This window comes from Zosterops lateralis (assembly GCF_965231275.1).
Source record: "Zosterops lateralis genome assembly, chromosome: 1".
In the NCBI taxonomy this organism is placed as follows: domain Eukaryota; kingdom Metazoa; phylum Chordata; class Aves; order Passeriformes; family Zosteropidae; genus Zosterops; species Zosterops lateralis.
Window position 1 is genome coordinate 35,861,181 of NC_139762.1, and position 16,482 is coordinate 35,877,662.

Here is a 16,482-nt window from a genome sequence, read left to right on the forward strand (position 1 = left end):
CATTGTCATAAATGTGATAAAATGTATAAACCTAAACAAAAATAGCCCCTGGCTGCCTTCTGAGAGCTCAAACACAACCAGATGTGGTGTTATCTGGCAGCGCTGGCATGGACTCAGGTGAACTGAGTGTCCAGGTTCTCAGATGACATGGAGCAGTGCAGCTGCCCTGCAGCCACCATCCAGCTGGCAGGGGTGGGCAGGGGGAGGAGGCTGCCTACCTGCCTGTCTGCTGCATCTGGTCTAGCACTGGCCACAGAGAAAAAAAATCAAATAAAGAGCAGGAGTACGGCCTCCTTGCTTAGCTTTACTTTTTTTGGTGAACAACTTACGAATTGTTTTTTGACCACTGAATGGTTGTTTATAAACTAGATAGAGATGAGAGACAAACAAAATGAGACTTGAAAATAAATAAATAAATTCTTAAAAAAATTTTAAAAAATCAAGTAGCCAGGCACTCAAACTCAGAATCACTGTCCTGCCAGGTGGTGACAGACTTGCTTCAGACTTTCTCTTTGAAAGATGCATTGCTTTGCTGTACTGGCCAGTGAAGGAGTGAATTTATTAGCTGCTGAGTGAGGAGGGGTAGCTCATGTAGAAAAGATAAGCTGTGAATCAGAGGGGAGAGTTGTGACAAAGAACTTTTCTGTCAAAAAAAAAAAAGGCTCCTTATCGAGTCCATCTTGGTCAGAGCTTTGGTGAAGCACAACTGCTGAGCTAAGAAGGAAAGGATGTCAGAGAAGGGAAATAACTTACTAAATTGTAGAGCAAAGTAAATCCCTACATACACCCCTGTGCCCTATGTACATGGTCTGCTTATCTGAATAATTATGTCTTTGACACATTACATGAGAAAAATTACACGTTCAGTGATTTGTCAGATGAGTTGTATCATTGCATTTTTGTTTGCATGATATTGACTGCCCAGAGCAGCCACCTAGTTAAAGCTAAATATATACAAATACATCTACAGTTTATCTATTGTCTGTTCCTAGATTTAAGTTACCACCTCTAGTAAGGCACAAGAAGATTGATCCTTTTTGTATCCTGGAGACCTGCAATACCATTGGCAGGATGGAGTTAAAAGGAGCTGCACTGTTGCCTATTTGTAAGGAAGTCTGCTCTTGGACTGTGGTTCTGGCTCTGACACTAAGGGTTTCTCTGATATTGAGGCAATCTCAGAGCTTTTTAGTTCAGTCATCTCTAAAGTGGGTGTCCCACCACATCTAGTGACACTGCTTTTATCTTCAAAGCAGTGTGAGGTGCAGCAGCAATGGGCCTATGCAAAGAGGCCAGGCAACTTCCACAGTTGGGTCTGATGTTTACAAAATGCTTTAGGATTCCTGGAAAGCATGAAGGCTTGTTGTTCACTCACAGCAGATTGTGTCACCAATTCCCAGGCCAGTTGCCTCATAGACCTGAATTAACCAACCCAGCACTTGGATATATAAAATATTTTAAGTAATGTGAAATTGTGCCTGCTGTTGGGGAACACTGTACAGCTTCCAGCAGAGACTCTATGAGTGCTGGCAGGTTCCCTTCTGCCTGCTTCTGTCTGAAGACGGCCACCACCTAAGTGGTTGTAATCCTCTCCTAAATTAGGTCTTCGCAAGATGGGTCTCTGTTTCCCTTTGGTGTCTCCCTGATGTTTCAGTGAGCAATATGATTACATGTGGGTTTATTGAAAACCTAGGCTACTACTGTACTAAATAAAACCAATGAAGACTCAGAATTATATGGGACAGCTTTGTATTTAAATTTGATAATTTAATTTCACGTTATACTGCTACACATACCAGATTTTCTGAAATATAGCAGCAAATGCTTGTTGATCTTTTTCTGCTGTTGGCAATGCAATACCGGTAAACTTCTGGTTTTGTCTTTGGGGTAGTTGCTTATATTTATGATGTCAAAGAGTAAAACATATTGAAACAGTCATGGTTACAATATTTATAGATTCTGAATGCATATTAAATTAGAAGCAAAGGAGAAAGCAGAATTACATTTGTTTTCTAACACTGTACAGTTAAAAGGCCAGAACCACTCCTGCCAATGCATCTGCAAATGTTTTAGCTCAGAGCTGAGAGTCAGAGCTACATTGCTAAACATGGGTGGATGGTATAGCACAGCACAAGTGTCACCCATTGAATGAGGAACCCCTCAGAGAATCTGGTGAGAGTAATTAATGAATCCATTTGGAAAAGTCAGTGCCCTTCAATTAGCCTGAATGTAGCAAAGCAGATGGGATCCCATCCTCCAGGGAGAAAATTGAGAAAGATCCTAAGAAATACTGCTTTGGACTGATTTATCTGGGTAATTATAAGCCTCATTTGCACGAAACTGTTCAATATGGCTGCAGTGAGAAAATTAAGAATTTATAAAATGTTGATAGGTGGTCTAAACTATCAGTGGTAGTGGAATCATCTGTCAAGCAGGATCTTGGTTCAGAACATTAAACTAATCATCAGCCAGGAGAAGTAAAAGCCAAACTTGGCTCTGAAACCGAGGGGCGGAGGAGATGTATTTATAGACAACCTTTTTTTTTTTTTAGAGGCTCCTTTGAGCTTATGCACAGTGGAAACATTCACTGCTGTCCTAATTAGATATGGTGTCCTGCAATTAAAATATCCTGCAAGGGTCCAGAAGGTAGAAGAGTAAGTCTAAAGAAACTTAAAGAAAAAAAAAATTAAAATGCCGGTTTTACTTAAACATCTGGTGGTGCAGGAACCAAATAAGAAGAGCAATGAAAGACCATTTGAGAGCATGTGTGTCCTCCTATCTCATGGAGACCCTCTGTCAGCAGTCTCATTTTTAAGTCAAAGCATTGCAGGACTTACTTGTATGAACAGAAAGCTGTATGTGCCTTTAATGTAGACACAAAAACTGGAAACCAGTACCTCTCTCTTGCAACTGTGTTTATGTATGACAGAAAAAGAGACGGGATGGCTTATAGAAGCGAGAAAAAAATAAACACTGTTTATGACAGCATTGGAATTGCATAGAAATTATGGTCTGCAGATTCTTGGGCTGGAGGAATTTTTTGGCTATAGGGAAATCACACTCCAGCACCTTGGACTTTCCACATATCTTGTGTTTTTAGAAACACTTCAGCTCAGATAGCTCTAAGCGGCATTCTGCACAACATTTTCTGAATTCGGAGCTTCAACAGCCAGAACTCTGAGAATTTTTAACAAGTGACAGGGAAAACTTGTATTCCTAGACAGGCTGAAAGAAGAAGTGGCCTCATCACTCTTCCAGCCCTCCTAGCTCAGGGCATTTCTCTGCCATTCCAAAGCCAGCCTTTTTTCCCCCCTATGTTTCCTTCCTCCTCCACAAATGTTCCTTTCTTAAAGATCATAAGTGTCGGTGTGTACCTGGGCAGCACACTCCTTGCCCTTTCCTACTCCTCCAGCAGCCCTGTCCTGTATTAAGGTGTTGGTTTGGACACTATGCCTATTGAATTAAAAATTCAAAGTGTATTCAACTGTTTATATTAAGTAAATAATTCAATTCTGGCCAGAATGTCAGACATAACCAGTACTTTTAGGGCATGGAACTAATGGCATCAAAGCTGTGAGGCTCTGATTGTAGGCCTGCTTTGGACAGTCACTGGTGTGCATAATGTGTGCTGTTAGATTTTTTATTTTATTTTTTACTCTTCTTACCTTGGAAGGGCTGAGATAATGCAGTGATGAGCACACCGGCCGGAGCGGGATGTTCCCACTCCGAGTCATCCTCTCAGCCCGACAGCAGGCGGTCTGGGACTGGCACAGTTTGGCCTGTGACTGCACCTTCTCGCCCTCCGCTGATAAATAAGCAGGCTAATTGAATTAATAAACAGATAGCTCTTTTCCCTGCCAGCTGGAGCACCATCAAAATGTGTGATAAATTATCTGTCAATGCTTTAACTGCAGGGAAGAAATGAAAAAAAAATATCTGCCTCAACATTTCCTCTCCAATTCTTCTCCCACTTTTCCCCTTCCCCTGTCCACCCAAACACCCAATTTGGTTTGCTTCAACCCTCCTTGCCCCTGGTCTGTTGTCCTTTGGCAGAACTCCAAAGAGACGTAGCAGTGAGAGGTTCACTCATTTGGCCAGGCCACTAATGGGTTATTATGGCTGTAGGCAGAGCAGATGTTCCTGTGGCTCACTGGGAAAGGGGAACAGAGGCACATTTTTGGGGCAAGACTGCCAGTGTCTCAGCTGGCAGGGCACAGCCATTTCTCAGTTGTGACCTCTTGTGGCTGAGACAGAAGCCTCACATGAGGGGCAATGAGGGTTGCAGTCAAGCAGGAAGGACTGTTGTTTAATATCTTCACCCATTGCCACAGGCAGAGGGGTCAAGTGCACTTTCAGGTTGGCAGATGGCACCAGGCTGAGTGGCACAGTGGAAGCACCTGAGGAATGGGATGCCACCCAGAGGGACTCTGGACTTGCTCAAGAAGGGGGCTCATGGGAACCTCATGAGGTTCAACAAGGCCAAGTGCAACGTCATGTAACTGTGTTGGGGCCACTCCCAATATCAGTACAGGCTGGGGGGTGAAGGGATTGAGAGCAGCCCTGCCAAGAAGGACTTGGGGATATTGGTGAATGAAAAGACTGGACATGACTCAGCAATGTAAACTTGCTGTATCCTGGGCTGCATGGCCAGCAGGTCAAAGGACAGGATTCTGTCCCTCTGCTCTACTCTCATGAGACCCCACCTGGAGCACTGCATGCACCTCTGAGTTTCTCAGCATAAGGAAAGACATGGGCCCATTGGAGTCAATCCAGACAAAGGCCACAAAGGTGATGAGGGGTTGGAGCACCTCTCCTGTGAAGACAGGCTGAGAGAATTGCAGCTGTTCAGCCTGGAGAAGCGAAGGTTCTGGGCAGACTTTACTGTGGCCTTCCTGTACTTAAAGGAGCTTACAAGATCAGGACTTTATAGCAGAGCCTGTTGTGACAGGTTTTTACACACAGTAATGGTTTTAAACTAAAAAGGGGTCGATTTAGACCAGATAAAAGGAAGAAGATGTGAAGAAATTTCTTTATTATGAGAATGGTGAAATATCCAGAGAAGTGGTAGATGTCCCTGCTTATTGCAGGGGACTGGACTAGACAAAGGTTCCTTCCAACACACAGAGATCTACAGTTCTATGATTCTATGAGACCAGGCATCAGGAAGCTTTACATTGACTTGCTGGAGTGCCAGACAAAAGGGGAACTTCATCATAACATTTTTATTTCAAAAGAGAGGAAAATGATGACACAGAAGGTGTCAGTGATTTTCATCATACAGTCGGAATGTTCCTGCCATCACCTTTCAAAGTGGTGTTCCTTTTTGGAAATATCTGTGTTCCTGAATATTCCTAAGTAATAGGAGATGAGAAAGATTTCACTGTTTTAGACTCTTAGGTAGGATATAAGTAATTGAACTTCCTGTGGCAAATTCCTTGATTTCCAGCATGCTCATGTAAGTGCTCATGTGCCTTTGCTGGTCTGGTTTCCCACTACCACATCTCCTCTGTAAGTTTCCCAGTAAGCAAATTGGGAAAGCTTCCCAGTCCTTCTTTTCTAAAACAGCAAGTAATGGGAGGTGCTGCAGAGTGTGAGATGGGAATGAGATCACAGTGTTATGTTCTTGTTCAGAACATGACTTTTTTTTTTTCTGGTGCATATGTCAAATGAATCAGACAATGGTGGTGTCAGGAAGATGTATAATGCTGTCTGCAAGGCAGGGAGAGGAGACAGGAAGATGTGTTAAACAAGATGGTATTTATGCCTTTTTCTTTCACTCAGCAGAAGTACACAAGAAATGTTTTAAAAAGGAAGATAGGGTAATAGCAGGAGCAACTAGATCCCTGTTGTGCTTTTCAGAAGACTCATTTGTGCTGTGAAGGACAGCAAGCACAGACAGATAGGTGGTGTACAGGAATTGTCTCTTCCCAGGATGCTGGCAGCTGCTTTGAGGTGTCCGGTTCTATCATCACCCCATTCCCAGGTTGGTGCTCACCCAACACGTGGTGTTCTATCTCCCTCAGGGTGCAGGTTGCTGCATGGACCCAACTCCCATCCGTCCCTCAGACTGGCCACCTCTTCCAGGAATTTGGCCTTAGATGGTTATTTATGCCCTCTTTCCACTGGCCAGAGGAACAGGGAAGAGTCCACAATGAAGTGAGGCAGGATACACTGTACCTGTCACTTGGTGCTGGAAAGGAAATCCTGCTAGTGTGCAACTGTGGGTCTAGCCAGGCCCCTGACCTGTGCAAATTTGTTCTGTATCCTGTGGTACATGCCAAGGGAAAGCCAAATCCAGCTGTCCAGAAATGACAGGTTGAGTCAATGGCTTACCAAACAGGCAGCATCCTTCCCTTTGCTCAGGAAGGTGGTTGTTTTAGTTTGCTCTGACACATTGCTCTGAAAAGCAGCATTGCAAAAGAGTAAAGTAAACATGCCACGTGCAAGAGAGTGGACTGCTAATATATTGCATTTTACTAAGTCATTGCTTGTCAACTGGACCATGGGGAGTGTGTGAGGATGCATTCCTAGCCCTTTCAAACACAAAGTAAAACCCATTAGTGTAAATCACCAACTCCAATAGAAAAAGAATGGTTGAATGGTTGAAAGGTTCATTCTTTTTCTCTCGTTTCACACCATAACTACCCTAAAGTGTATTAAAAAAGCTGGTGGCACTGATAAAGAAGGCAGCTGGTATCTGGTAGAGGGTTGAGATGTTGCTGTTCCTGGAGCCTCAAGTGGCTTTGAAATTCAATGCTTCTGACCCAAGGCACCACTGTTTGAAAGCAGCTGATACATGCGAGGTGGTGAAAAACAAGGCAGCAACTTGAGCTGTCTATGAACAAAGGGGGGTGGCGTTGCAGGTGGAGAACAAAAGGGGCACGGTGGAGGGCAGCAGCTTGAGGGATGGAGTCAGGGGGACAACATGGGGAAACCTGGAAGGGCATAAGAGACCTTACATGGGGGCGTAATAGGATGCCCAACAACTTATCAACACTGCTTGTTCTGTGCTCAATATTCATGATATCCGTTCATATAACTCTCATCATAAATTATATTTATTTTATAACAGCGAAAATGGACACTATATTAACCTGTTCACGCTTTCTATGGTTTATATCTACCTACTACATGCTATACTGGAGCGCATGCATTTAAAAAGCCATTGGACATTATGTTTTCACAGTTAGGTAATTCAAAGCTGTCTGCTGGATTAAAATGCTATTTTCATTATTTTGGGTTAGATGAAGAAATAAAGCTTTAAAAAAATGTGAAATAGTCCCTAAGAACCCTCTCATTTTATATGTCCCTGTACTGTACTTTATATTCTAGTTATTTCTTCAGAAAAAAAAATCCATGAATGCTTTAAAAATGTTTCAGGAATCCCTTACCTTTAGAAAGGAAGAAGAAAAATAACTTCACCTGAAATTGTGTGGTAATGAGACAATGTCTAATAACCTGCAGTGAATTCTCCAGTCAGGCCAAGGGGCTAATGAACTTCAATACTCTTTCACAGAGAGCCCTGGGATCTCTAATGGCTGTAAGTGGTCAGGGCTTGAGTTTTACATTTCAGAGTCTGGTTGGTATAATCTTGAAACAAAATCTACAGACCGGATTGTGTCCTCTGTGCTCTGTGTGTGTGTGTGTGTGTGTGTACGCCCTTGAGCACTGCACATCTGGGATGAAATCAAAGAACTTTTAAGTGCACATGTATCCGATTTCTGGCTTGCTAGTAGTCCTTTAAATGTCCTGGGTTTAATCCAGGAAAAACGAGTATTCAAAAATCACACCACTGAAGGAAAAAAAAATAAAATCCCAAGTTTTATGTACTTGGATGGCATTTTTCTTTGAATATGAATGACTAAATCATAATCAGCTTTAGTGAGAGGTGGGTGATGAAAGTTCAGAAATCTTCTGACAGGAAAGACTTTGAACCTGCCCTTCTTGTATTCTTGGTGTGTGTTTTATGCTCCTGAGAGGGAAGAGGAAAGTAAGCAATTTGCATTGTCATCAAAAAGCTGAAGTACACATTAAGGGGGTCTCATGTCTTCAGAGCAGTATTCTTTGGGGAGAAATTTTCGCAGTCCTAATCCCATCTGATCCCTGAGTACAGATTAAAATACACAAACTTAGCGTTCCTTGGAGTGTTAGAGTGCCCTGATTTGAGGATTTGCTCTATATCTAGCATGTATAGGAAATTCCCCAACTTCCTCTGAAATCAATTCCCATTTTTCTCATGAAATACAATCATAAATGTTGGTAGTGTTCTCAGGCAAGATATATATATATAGATATAGCAATGCAAGCAATGTACAAACAGTTTCCACCGGCATTATCCTGGAACATGGATACATGATTTTAGAAACTTGTAGAGAGCATTTGCTTACAGGAGTGATGAAGACCTGAGCTTCAACTCTCTGCCAGATCCTTTGCTAAAAGTGCTTTATGTCCAGTGTGAAGAAAGAATCTATGGTCTCTTATCTTGGGAATGAGCTTTAAAATGGATCTAAGAGAATAGATCTTGAAGATGAGCAGTACAGATTCAGGTTCACTTAAGCCTTAGTTTTCATAGTGTCTTACAGGGTGTGATTAACACTGAGTGACTTTATTGCCACCTCTTTTTTCTGTGTTTTCCACAGGTGACAGTGTGGCATGCATGGGAATAGCCCATAGGTTAATCTGGAGGACGAAGTAAGCAAAAACTGACTATTTGGAGAACTAGAATGCAGATTTGGTGTGTTGTGCCTGCCTACTGATAGCTTGCAACTCAGCCCCACAAAGCTGCTCACTTTCTCTTGGTGGAATAGGGGATTGATTCAGAAGGATAGAAGTGAGAAAATGCATAAATTGAGATTAAGACAATTCAATAGGTAAAGCAAAGGTCACACAGAAGCAAAGCAAAACAAGGAATTAATTCACTTCCATGAGCAGGCAGGTGTTCAGCCATCTCCAGGAGAGCAGGGCCCCCCCATCAACCATAATGGTGACTTGTGAAGACAACGTCGTCACCCCGAGCATCCCCCTCTTCATTCTATTTCCCCTCACTCTATATCCTGAGAATGACATCAGATGGTATGGAACATCTCTTTGGTCAGTTGGGATCAACTGTTCTGGCTGTGTCCCCCCAGAAGTTTCCTGTGCATGCTCATACTGCTGGCTGGTGGGGCAGGACAAGAAACAGAAAAAGCCTTGGCCCTGTGCAAACTCTGCTCAGAAAAAACAAAAATGTTTCAGTGTTATCAACATTGTTCAGCACAAATCCAAAACACAGTGCCATACTGCTATTATGAAGAAAATTATGTCTGTCCCAGACAAAAGCAGCAAGCAGGTAATTAATCCCCAAGTGTTAGGCATTTTGCTGTCAGAAACTGCCCTCTCCAGGGGTAGGTAGCAGCTAAGTAGCTGCTTTTATTTTGGACTTTGGCACACAGTTGGGAAATCAGTCAGAAGTTGGTTGTATTTTTTGGATCCTTCCCTTGGTATTGTATGTTGAAAATATATGACACCATGTGCCAGTAATAAATCACTTTGCTATCTTTTGTGCGATTACATAATTAAATATCCCTTGTCATGGATACACATGGAGAGATTGACTTAGACTTGGTGGGAATTAGGGGTTTGATTTTTTGAACTTTACATTTCCTGACTCCTGTGCAAATCAAATCCAGTCATTTAAAACTGATTTGAAAAATGATTCATGCAAGAAATAGTATATGGTGAGAAATATAAACTATACTTTCAGCATCTTTTCTGCCATGATTATAATTAATTTGTTCATTAAAAATGCCTGTAGAATAGGAACAGAGAATTCAGTCTTTTTCTAATCCTTAAAAAGGTGGTGCACTGCACAAGGATACTGGTACTTATCTCTTTTGTAAGGTGTTCTGAGATGAGCAGAAGGAAATTGCTGGGCAGAGCTGGGATGTAAACTCACTTAAGTTTTCTGCTGTCCCTGGAGCTTGGCTGTTCTCAATGAAATGCCATCACCAGGGGATGGCAGTTCCGACAGAATACCCTGGCTTTGACCTGCACTGGGTTACTTAAAACTGGCAGTCATGCGGAGAGTCGTCCGTCACTGGGGCTGATGTCAGCGGGCAGCGTGGCTGCTCATGGCTCCCCTGTGCCCCGAGCTCAGGGACACTGGAGCAGCTCTTGCAGCTGGCCTGTCCTTGAGCAGCATGGTGTCTATTGGTTTTATTGCTGCTTTGATTGCCTACAGTTGATTCTTGCTGCTTTCTACTGAAGTTTAGTTCAGTTTGTGTTTGGAAATACAAGGGAGAAAATTTGTTGTTTTTATTAGAGGCTGAGCTGTACTGAAGGCTGGATGACGATCCATTGTTCATGTTGTTATAAAATCCAACTAACTAGGGAAGAAAGCACATAAGGAGGGGAAAGTATAATTCAGATTTGCCAAACAGCCTGAAAATTATTCAAAGATTAGGAATTTGGCACTGTTTATTGGCAAGTTGTGAATTAAATGTATCCCACTTTTCTCTTTATGTTAGTGTAATTTGTCACTTCAGTTCTGGATTTCATGTCCTTCTCACACATCTTACTCCTTCTTCCATCAATAGGCAGGACTGTACTTTACTGCACAAGAAATGTAGGAGAAAGCATTTAATGTGGCATCAGAGACTTTCTAATTACCAGTCTCTGAAATGTGCTTCTAAGTATCTGCAGTTCACTTATTGAGTGGAGATGAATCGCTTCCAATTTACTTTTATGAATGCAAGTGGAACATTTGCAAAGAGTCGTTTCTGTTATTTACACTGTGAAATGCTTGTCAGCAGCCAACTGTAAAAGACCTGGGTGACACTTATGTTAAGTTCTCTTGTCACAGTCATCATAGTTAAGGGAAAGGATAAAATTTGGTGTGATGCTCTGAAATGCAATGGATGAAGTTCTGTTCACAGCTTTAGCTATCACTGGCTTAACTTTATATATTAATTTTGGGTATGATGCTTAGAGTTAAAAGGAAAGCTTGACTATTGCAGATGAGAAAACAATATTAGTGACACTGAAGTCAATGGTATGCTTGCCATGAAGTTTGGCTAATCACGATCATTACCCTGAGGTTGTACTGAATTGCAGATGTGTGGCGACGCTTGACGTCTGTAATCCTTTCTGATTTCCTACCCCTCTCTAGACTCCTCTGTCCCCTGTGGGGAACTTATTGAACCCTTGTATATTCAGGACTAGAACCACAATCACTAGTGCAAGAAAGTATCTTTGAGATCATATTTCATGTGCCTTCCGGGGTCTGATATAATCTCCTGATAAGAATATACCAGACATTAACTAGGCACTGCAGCTGGTCTTGTCTCTTTCTAATTTAGTGGGATTTGGGCATGCAGGCCAGAAGGGAAGAGAGCTTTTTTTCTGAGTGCAGCAATGCATACTTATTTGGAACAATTCAGTCCTATTCAAAAGCAGCATTCCATGTCTGTCCCAACCTAAAACTCAGCTGGGTGTTATAATAGCTTATTGTTTGATGCAAGCACAGAGCACCTGTAAAATTGAAGATTGTTGTCATTTCTCCACTGAGAGATGAATGGCAGAAAGTTGTATTTTATAGTCATATACAGGTTATGGCATATAATATATATAGCCTGTTTAAAATACATCATTATATAAATATTATAAATACTGATTAAATATTGTAAGTACTAATATGCATGCGAAACCCACAAAATTATTTGCATTTTTAAATGTGGGAAAAGCAACCTCCAAATTTACAGTTTGTTGGGTTTTTCTTCTTTCAACAAACTGAAGAAAATGCTGTCTTTCACTAACGATATTTGGAAAAGAAAGGGCAAAAACTAAGCCAGCTTTGAAATACATGTCACAGTTGAGGAACATTAGAAAGCAGCAAGATCCAGAATAACAAAAGTGTTAAGAGAAGCTGATACCGTTTTTCATTTCCAGTGCTTGAAGGCTGTTTTTGGCAGATTTGGGGTTTGTCCAAAGATGTTCAGTGTATAAGTTAGGATCTATGTTGATAAAAGGAAGCATCAAGCAATTAACTGCACCATGATATCAGTCTTTAGATGGAGAAAACACTGTGAAAACTCTCTTGTTTCCAAAAATCCCCAATACTCCAGGTACAAGGATAGCTCCTTTGAGATGTTACCTTCATATGGCATTCAGTGGGGTAGCTTCACAGTAAATGTGTCAGTTAGGGTCATTGCCACAAGGAACAGGGAACAAGTTCCCTGTTCTGTACAGGGACAAAAGGGAATTTTATTTATTCACTTGATCAGAGGCAAGGCGGGCTGTTCTCTGTAAAAGATTTCTCTTGTTGTCTGTGGCACTCTCAGTCATTTATTGAAATGCCATAACTGAGTGGATATCAACCATAACTGATGTTGGCCACTATGTTACTTTGATAAAATAATGAAAATAATCAGTAAGGGCCAAAAGTCTCAGGAAAGCTGAGGATCTCCATTTCCTCTTGGCTTGGTGGGGATTTTTTAAAAATTGCCTTATAAAAGGGAGAAAAAAGGATTTGTACTCTAAAAATTACTGGTATGAGGTTAGCAGAAATTTCAGATTTAGGTGAAAGCAGGTAGAAGTCTTTTGTTTCAATCCCAATTTACAAACTCCCAGGTGCCCACAGGCTCTGGGTGAAGTCAGTCACTCAGTTCCTGAAAAAACTGAACCACCACAGAATTGGATCTTGGGTTACCATTTCATTCTAGAGGGGATTTGGTGGTGTCGTCAGTCTAGTAAGCTCAATTTTTATGCCATCACATTTTATTTGACACTAAACTAAAACAGCTGCTTGCAATTAGCACACATAAAAGAAACAATAACAAAACTGCAGCCTGCCCTTCGAGCGCTAACATACTCAGTGCAAAGAGTTTACCAAGTTCTGGTGATTTTCCCTCCCTCTGCTCTAACTAAAACATCGAAAACAATTGATCTCACTGAAGACCAGATGAAAAAAACCATTTATCGTTCCCTGAATGTTTCTGATGGGCAGCAGTGACTGGTTATTGGAAGATTTAGGCTGCTCCAGATGTGGGTATGGACAGGGCTCTTGCTGCTGCAGAGCTGATCTAAGCATGAAGCTAAAGGGAGGCGATGGCTGCTGCTGCCCTGGGACAGGATGATGTAGAGAGCTGGTTTCTTACCAGGACTGGGATCCAGGGCAGCTGGCCCACCCTCCCATTGGGAACAGTGAGCAAGGAGCTTGTAAAATACATAGACCAGATAGAAATTACCCCTATTGACTGAAACCAGCTGCATGTCAGGCCTCTCACTGTCTCTCTTGATTTGCTATCTCAAATAAATGGATATGGTAGAAAGGCTACAGAAAGAAAACAAAATAATTTATTCTCCTTGAAGTTGCACCACACTAGTAAGCCTCAGTTTTTACAGCTGAAAAAAAAAGTTTATTCACAGATTAAGTTTTTCCCTTTTTTTTTTTCTTTCTTTGAAAGTCTGCAGTTTAGATGACATACTGTAGTTCAGTTTCAGATGTCTTTGACAAATAGACATGGTAGATTTTGTAAAGTATTTGTCACATAGAACTGCTGGCTAATGAGAGCTTGGTTATTTCACATTTAGATTCAGAAAACAAAGTTACAGCAGCTTTTGTTGGTGCTTTGTCTTAGATGTGCATGGTGGCTCAACTCCATGAAAAATGTCTTAGTGAGTTTTAAAGAAACATGACGCAGAAAGACTTGACTTATTAATGCATTTGCCCTGTATTTTTCCTAATATGCTCCCAGGTAACACCAGTTATTCTGAGCTGCTTGTGGGGAGCTGCTTGCAGTAACCATGATAGCACTGGAATTCAGGGACATTAAGGAGAACAGCTGTTCCAGTCCTCCATTTGATGCTGGGATGGGTTACTGCTACTAGTATTAGATTGCTCTCTCTTCTGACTTTAGAGGTAGAGAAGGAGGTACTTAACCTCCTTTGATCAAAGTCACCTTTGATCTCTGTTTTTGAGATGATCAGGATGGGATACATGCCACGAAGTTATGGTTTGATAGACATTTTTAAGGAACCTTCTTAAAAGACATCAGTTTAGGTTTTATTCTTGCAAACTGTGATACTGATGTGTTTTGCAAATCTCTCTCTTTGTTTTGTTTTTTTTTAAGTCTTGGTCAGTCAATTGATCATTAGTGGCAGAAGTCACCAAATTTAGATTAATAGATCTATTAGAGTATCTCAGTAGAATGACCTTCATGAAGTCTGAAAAAGCACATGGATACAAAAACTTGAGGATGACACTTTGAATTGAATGTTACTTTTTTTTGCCTTCCACAACCTTCTTTTCTTCTTCTATTTTTCTTTTTTTTTTCCCTTAAGAATTTGTTTCTTTCTCACTCACAGTTGTACAAACACAGTACAGTAACAGCTTTGCACATAGAAGCCTTTACTTGTGGCTTTGCAGTGTTGTAACACAGATATGTTATTTCAATACAAAATAGACTGAAATCCCCATCTATAGGTTCTAAGTGTCTTGGCTGTCACTCTTTTTGCTTTAAAGACAGAACCAAAATGCAGTTCAGCCTGGCCACTGTTCCTCTGCTGGCATCTTTTGTCACATTGGCTTATAGGATCTTCTGACCCACAGATAGATATTGCTATGTGGAAAGGCTCACCTCTGTTCCTCCTACCATTCACCCCTCTGCCTCCTACCACTGCATTTTTTTACTGAGTCAGTGGTGACATCCTCCTACAGATGAGCTCTCTGCTATTTATTCTGTCCTCTGGCTGAATAATGAATTATGGGTTACCCAAATTGTGCTGCTTTGGCATCAAGTCATACCATACACCTCCTTCCTTTCTTTTTTATCTTGACATTTTCTGCTAATTACTTGCAATAGTGAGAGTAAATCAATTGACTTCTTAAAAAATATAAAGAGTTAAAGAGGTCTTGGGTGGCTGCCTGTAGATAGTGTTCTACGTTGAACAAGAAGCAGAACCATGGATGTGAAGGAGGTTTCTGTGGATTTGGAAGAAACTCCTCTCCTAGCCAGCAGCTGTGAAGCTCTACCTTCATGGAGAATGCCAGTGATTTCAGTCATCTAGGGATCAGATGACACCAGCAAGATGTCTGTATGCTGGTACAGCTCACAGCTTTGGGGTGACCCTGTAATTGTGCTGGAAGGGAACTTTTTTACTCTGTATTTCCACAATATCCTTTGTACACAAAGGCCCTATGCTGCAGTCAAAAATGTTTTGCCCTTTCCCACTGGCCTTTACTTGTGTTCAGATAAGAGTGAACAAATCCCATTGATGCTAAGGAAAGTTTTGCCCTAGTCAGATTCCAGGGCCCAATCCAGTGATATGTGGCATACAAAACAGAGAGAAGTAAGCATGTGACAACAGGACAACACACGTTTGAACTTTTCAGCAAAGAAGGAGGATCAGGTTGAGGCCACCCTCATTATTTTCCCATATTTATGATGAAAGAACAGGCTGGGTACTAGTACACATGAATTTGAAAAATGTCAATGCAATGTATTTTCCAATGATTCTTTTAAATAATATCTGCAGTAAAAACAAGACAGGCACTTTCTTGCATCTTTATTTTAATCAGACTTTCATTTTTAAAAATTGCAAGAGTATAAGCTTGTTGAAGTTAACCCCACTGAGCTGGCCAAAGAGAGAGACAGTTATTTTTCCTCAGAAGCACAGTATGAAATGTGTAACTGTTAAATTTCAATTCAGATGTTTGTATCTTTAAATATTTGCAGTGGATAGATTAGAGCCCAATAATGTGTTCTTTCTCAAATGGAAATAAGATGCCTTTTATCAAGGGAACATCAAGAGCAAAACTAAATAAATCTCAAAACACAAGATAGGGTACCATTTCTGCAACAGCATTTATGATTGGTCAGGTCACCATGTACGAATGTTGAATTTTCTGCCTTGTTCTGTTCCAGAGATTGAAGGCAGCACTGAGTCATCATCCTGCCGCCATGTCGAATGGGAACATGAACACCATGGGCCACATGATGGAAATGATGAGCTCTCGGCAGGACCAGACACAACACCATCATATGCACTCACATCCTCATCAGCACCAGACACTGCCACCTCATCATTCATACCCACATCAGCACCAGCATCCGGCACACCATCCTCATCCTCAGCCTCATCACCAGCAGAACCACCCCCACCACCACTCCCACTCGCACCTTCACGCACACCCAGCACACCACCAGACCTCGCCGCACCCCCCGCTGCACTCGGGCGGACAAGCACAGGTAGACCCTCATGCATCACTGGGTTTTGCTGTTGGGTGGAGTTAAAGCCTGGTCTCAGTATTGCTTCTTATTGCATGCATGTCTTGTTAGATACAAGCCCCTCGGGCTGCTTGTAAATGTCTGCTAATGGTGATGGGGATGCTAGAACTTTATTTAGAAAATGGAGTGAAGCAGCAACTTGTTTTGCTGCCTAATTTACTAGACATTTGTAATTTCTTACTTTATAAGGAGCTCCAAGGCTTTTTAGTGCTCTGAGCTT

General features: G+C 41.5%; 1 protein-coding gene across 2 annotated transcripts in view; it reads left to right on the forward strand.

Annotated features, from left to right (window-relative positions):
- The window catches only part of CREB5 (cAMP responsive element binding protein 5), a gene marked incomplete at its 3' end in the record, with an annotated part of 207,744 nt that overhangs the window by 183,827 nt on the left and 7,435 nt on the right, over positions 1 to 16,482 (forward strand). For both annotated transcript variants that reach the window (XM_083866145.1, XM_083866144.1), the window contains one exon: positions 15,900 to 16,223. In XM_083866145.1, coding sequence (XP_083722271.1) covers positions 15,900 to 16,223 — 324 coding nt within the window. The remainder of the gene's footprint in view (positions 1 to 15,899; positions 16,224 to 16,482) is intronic.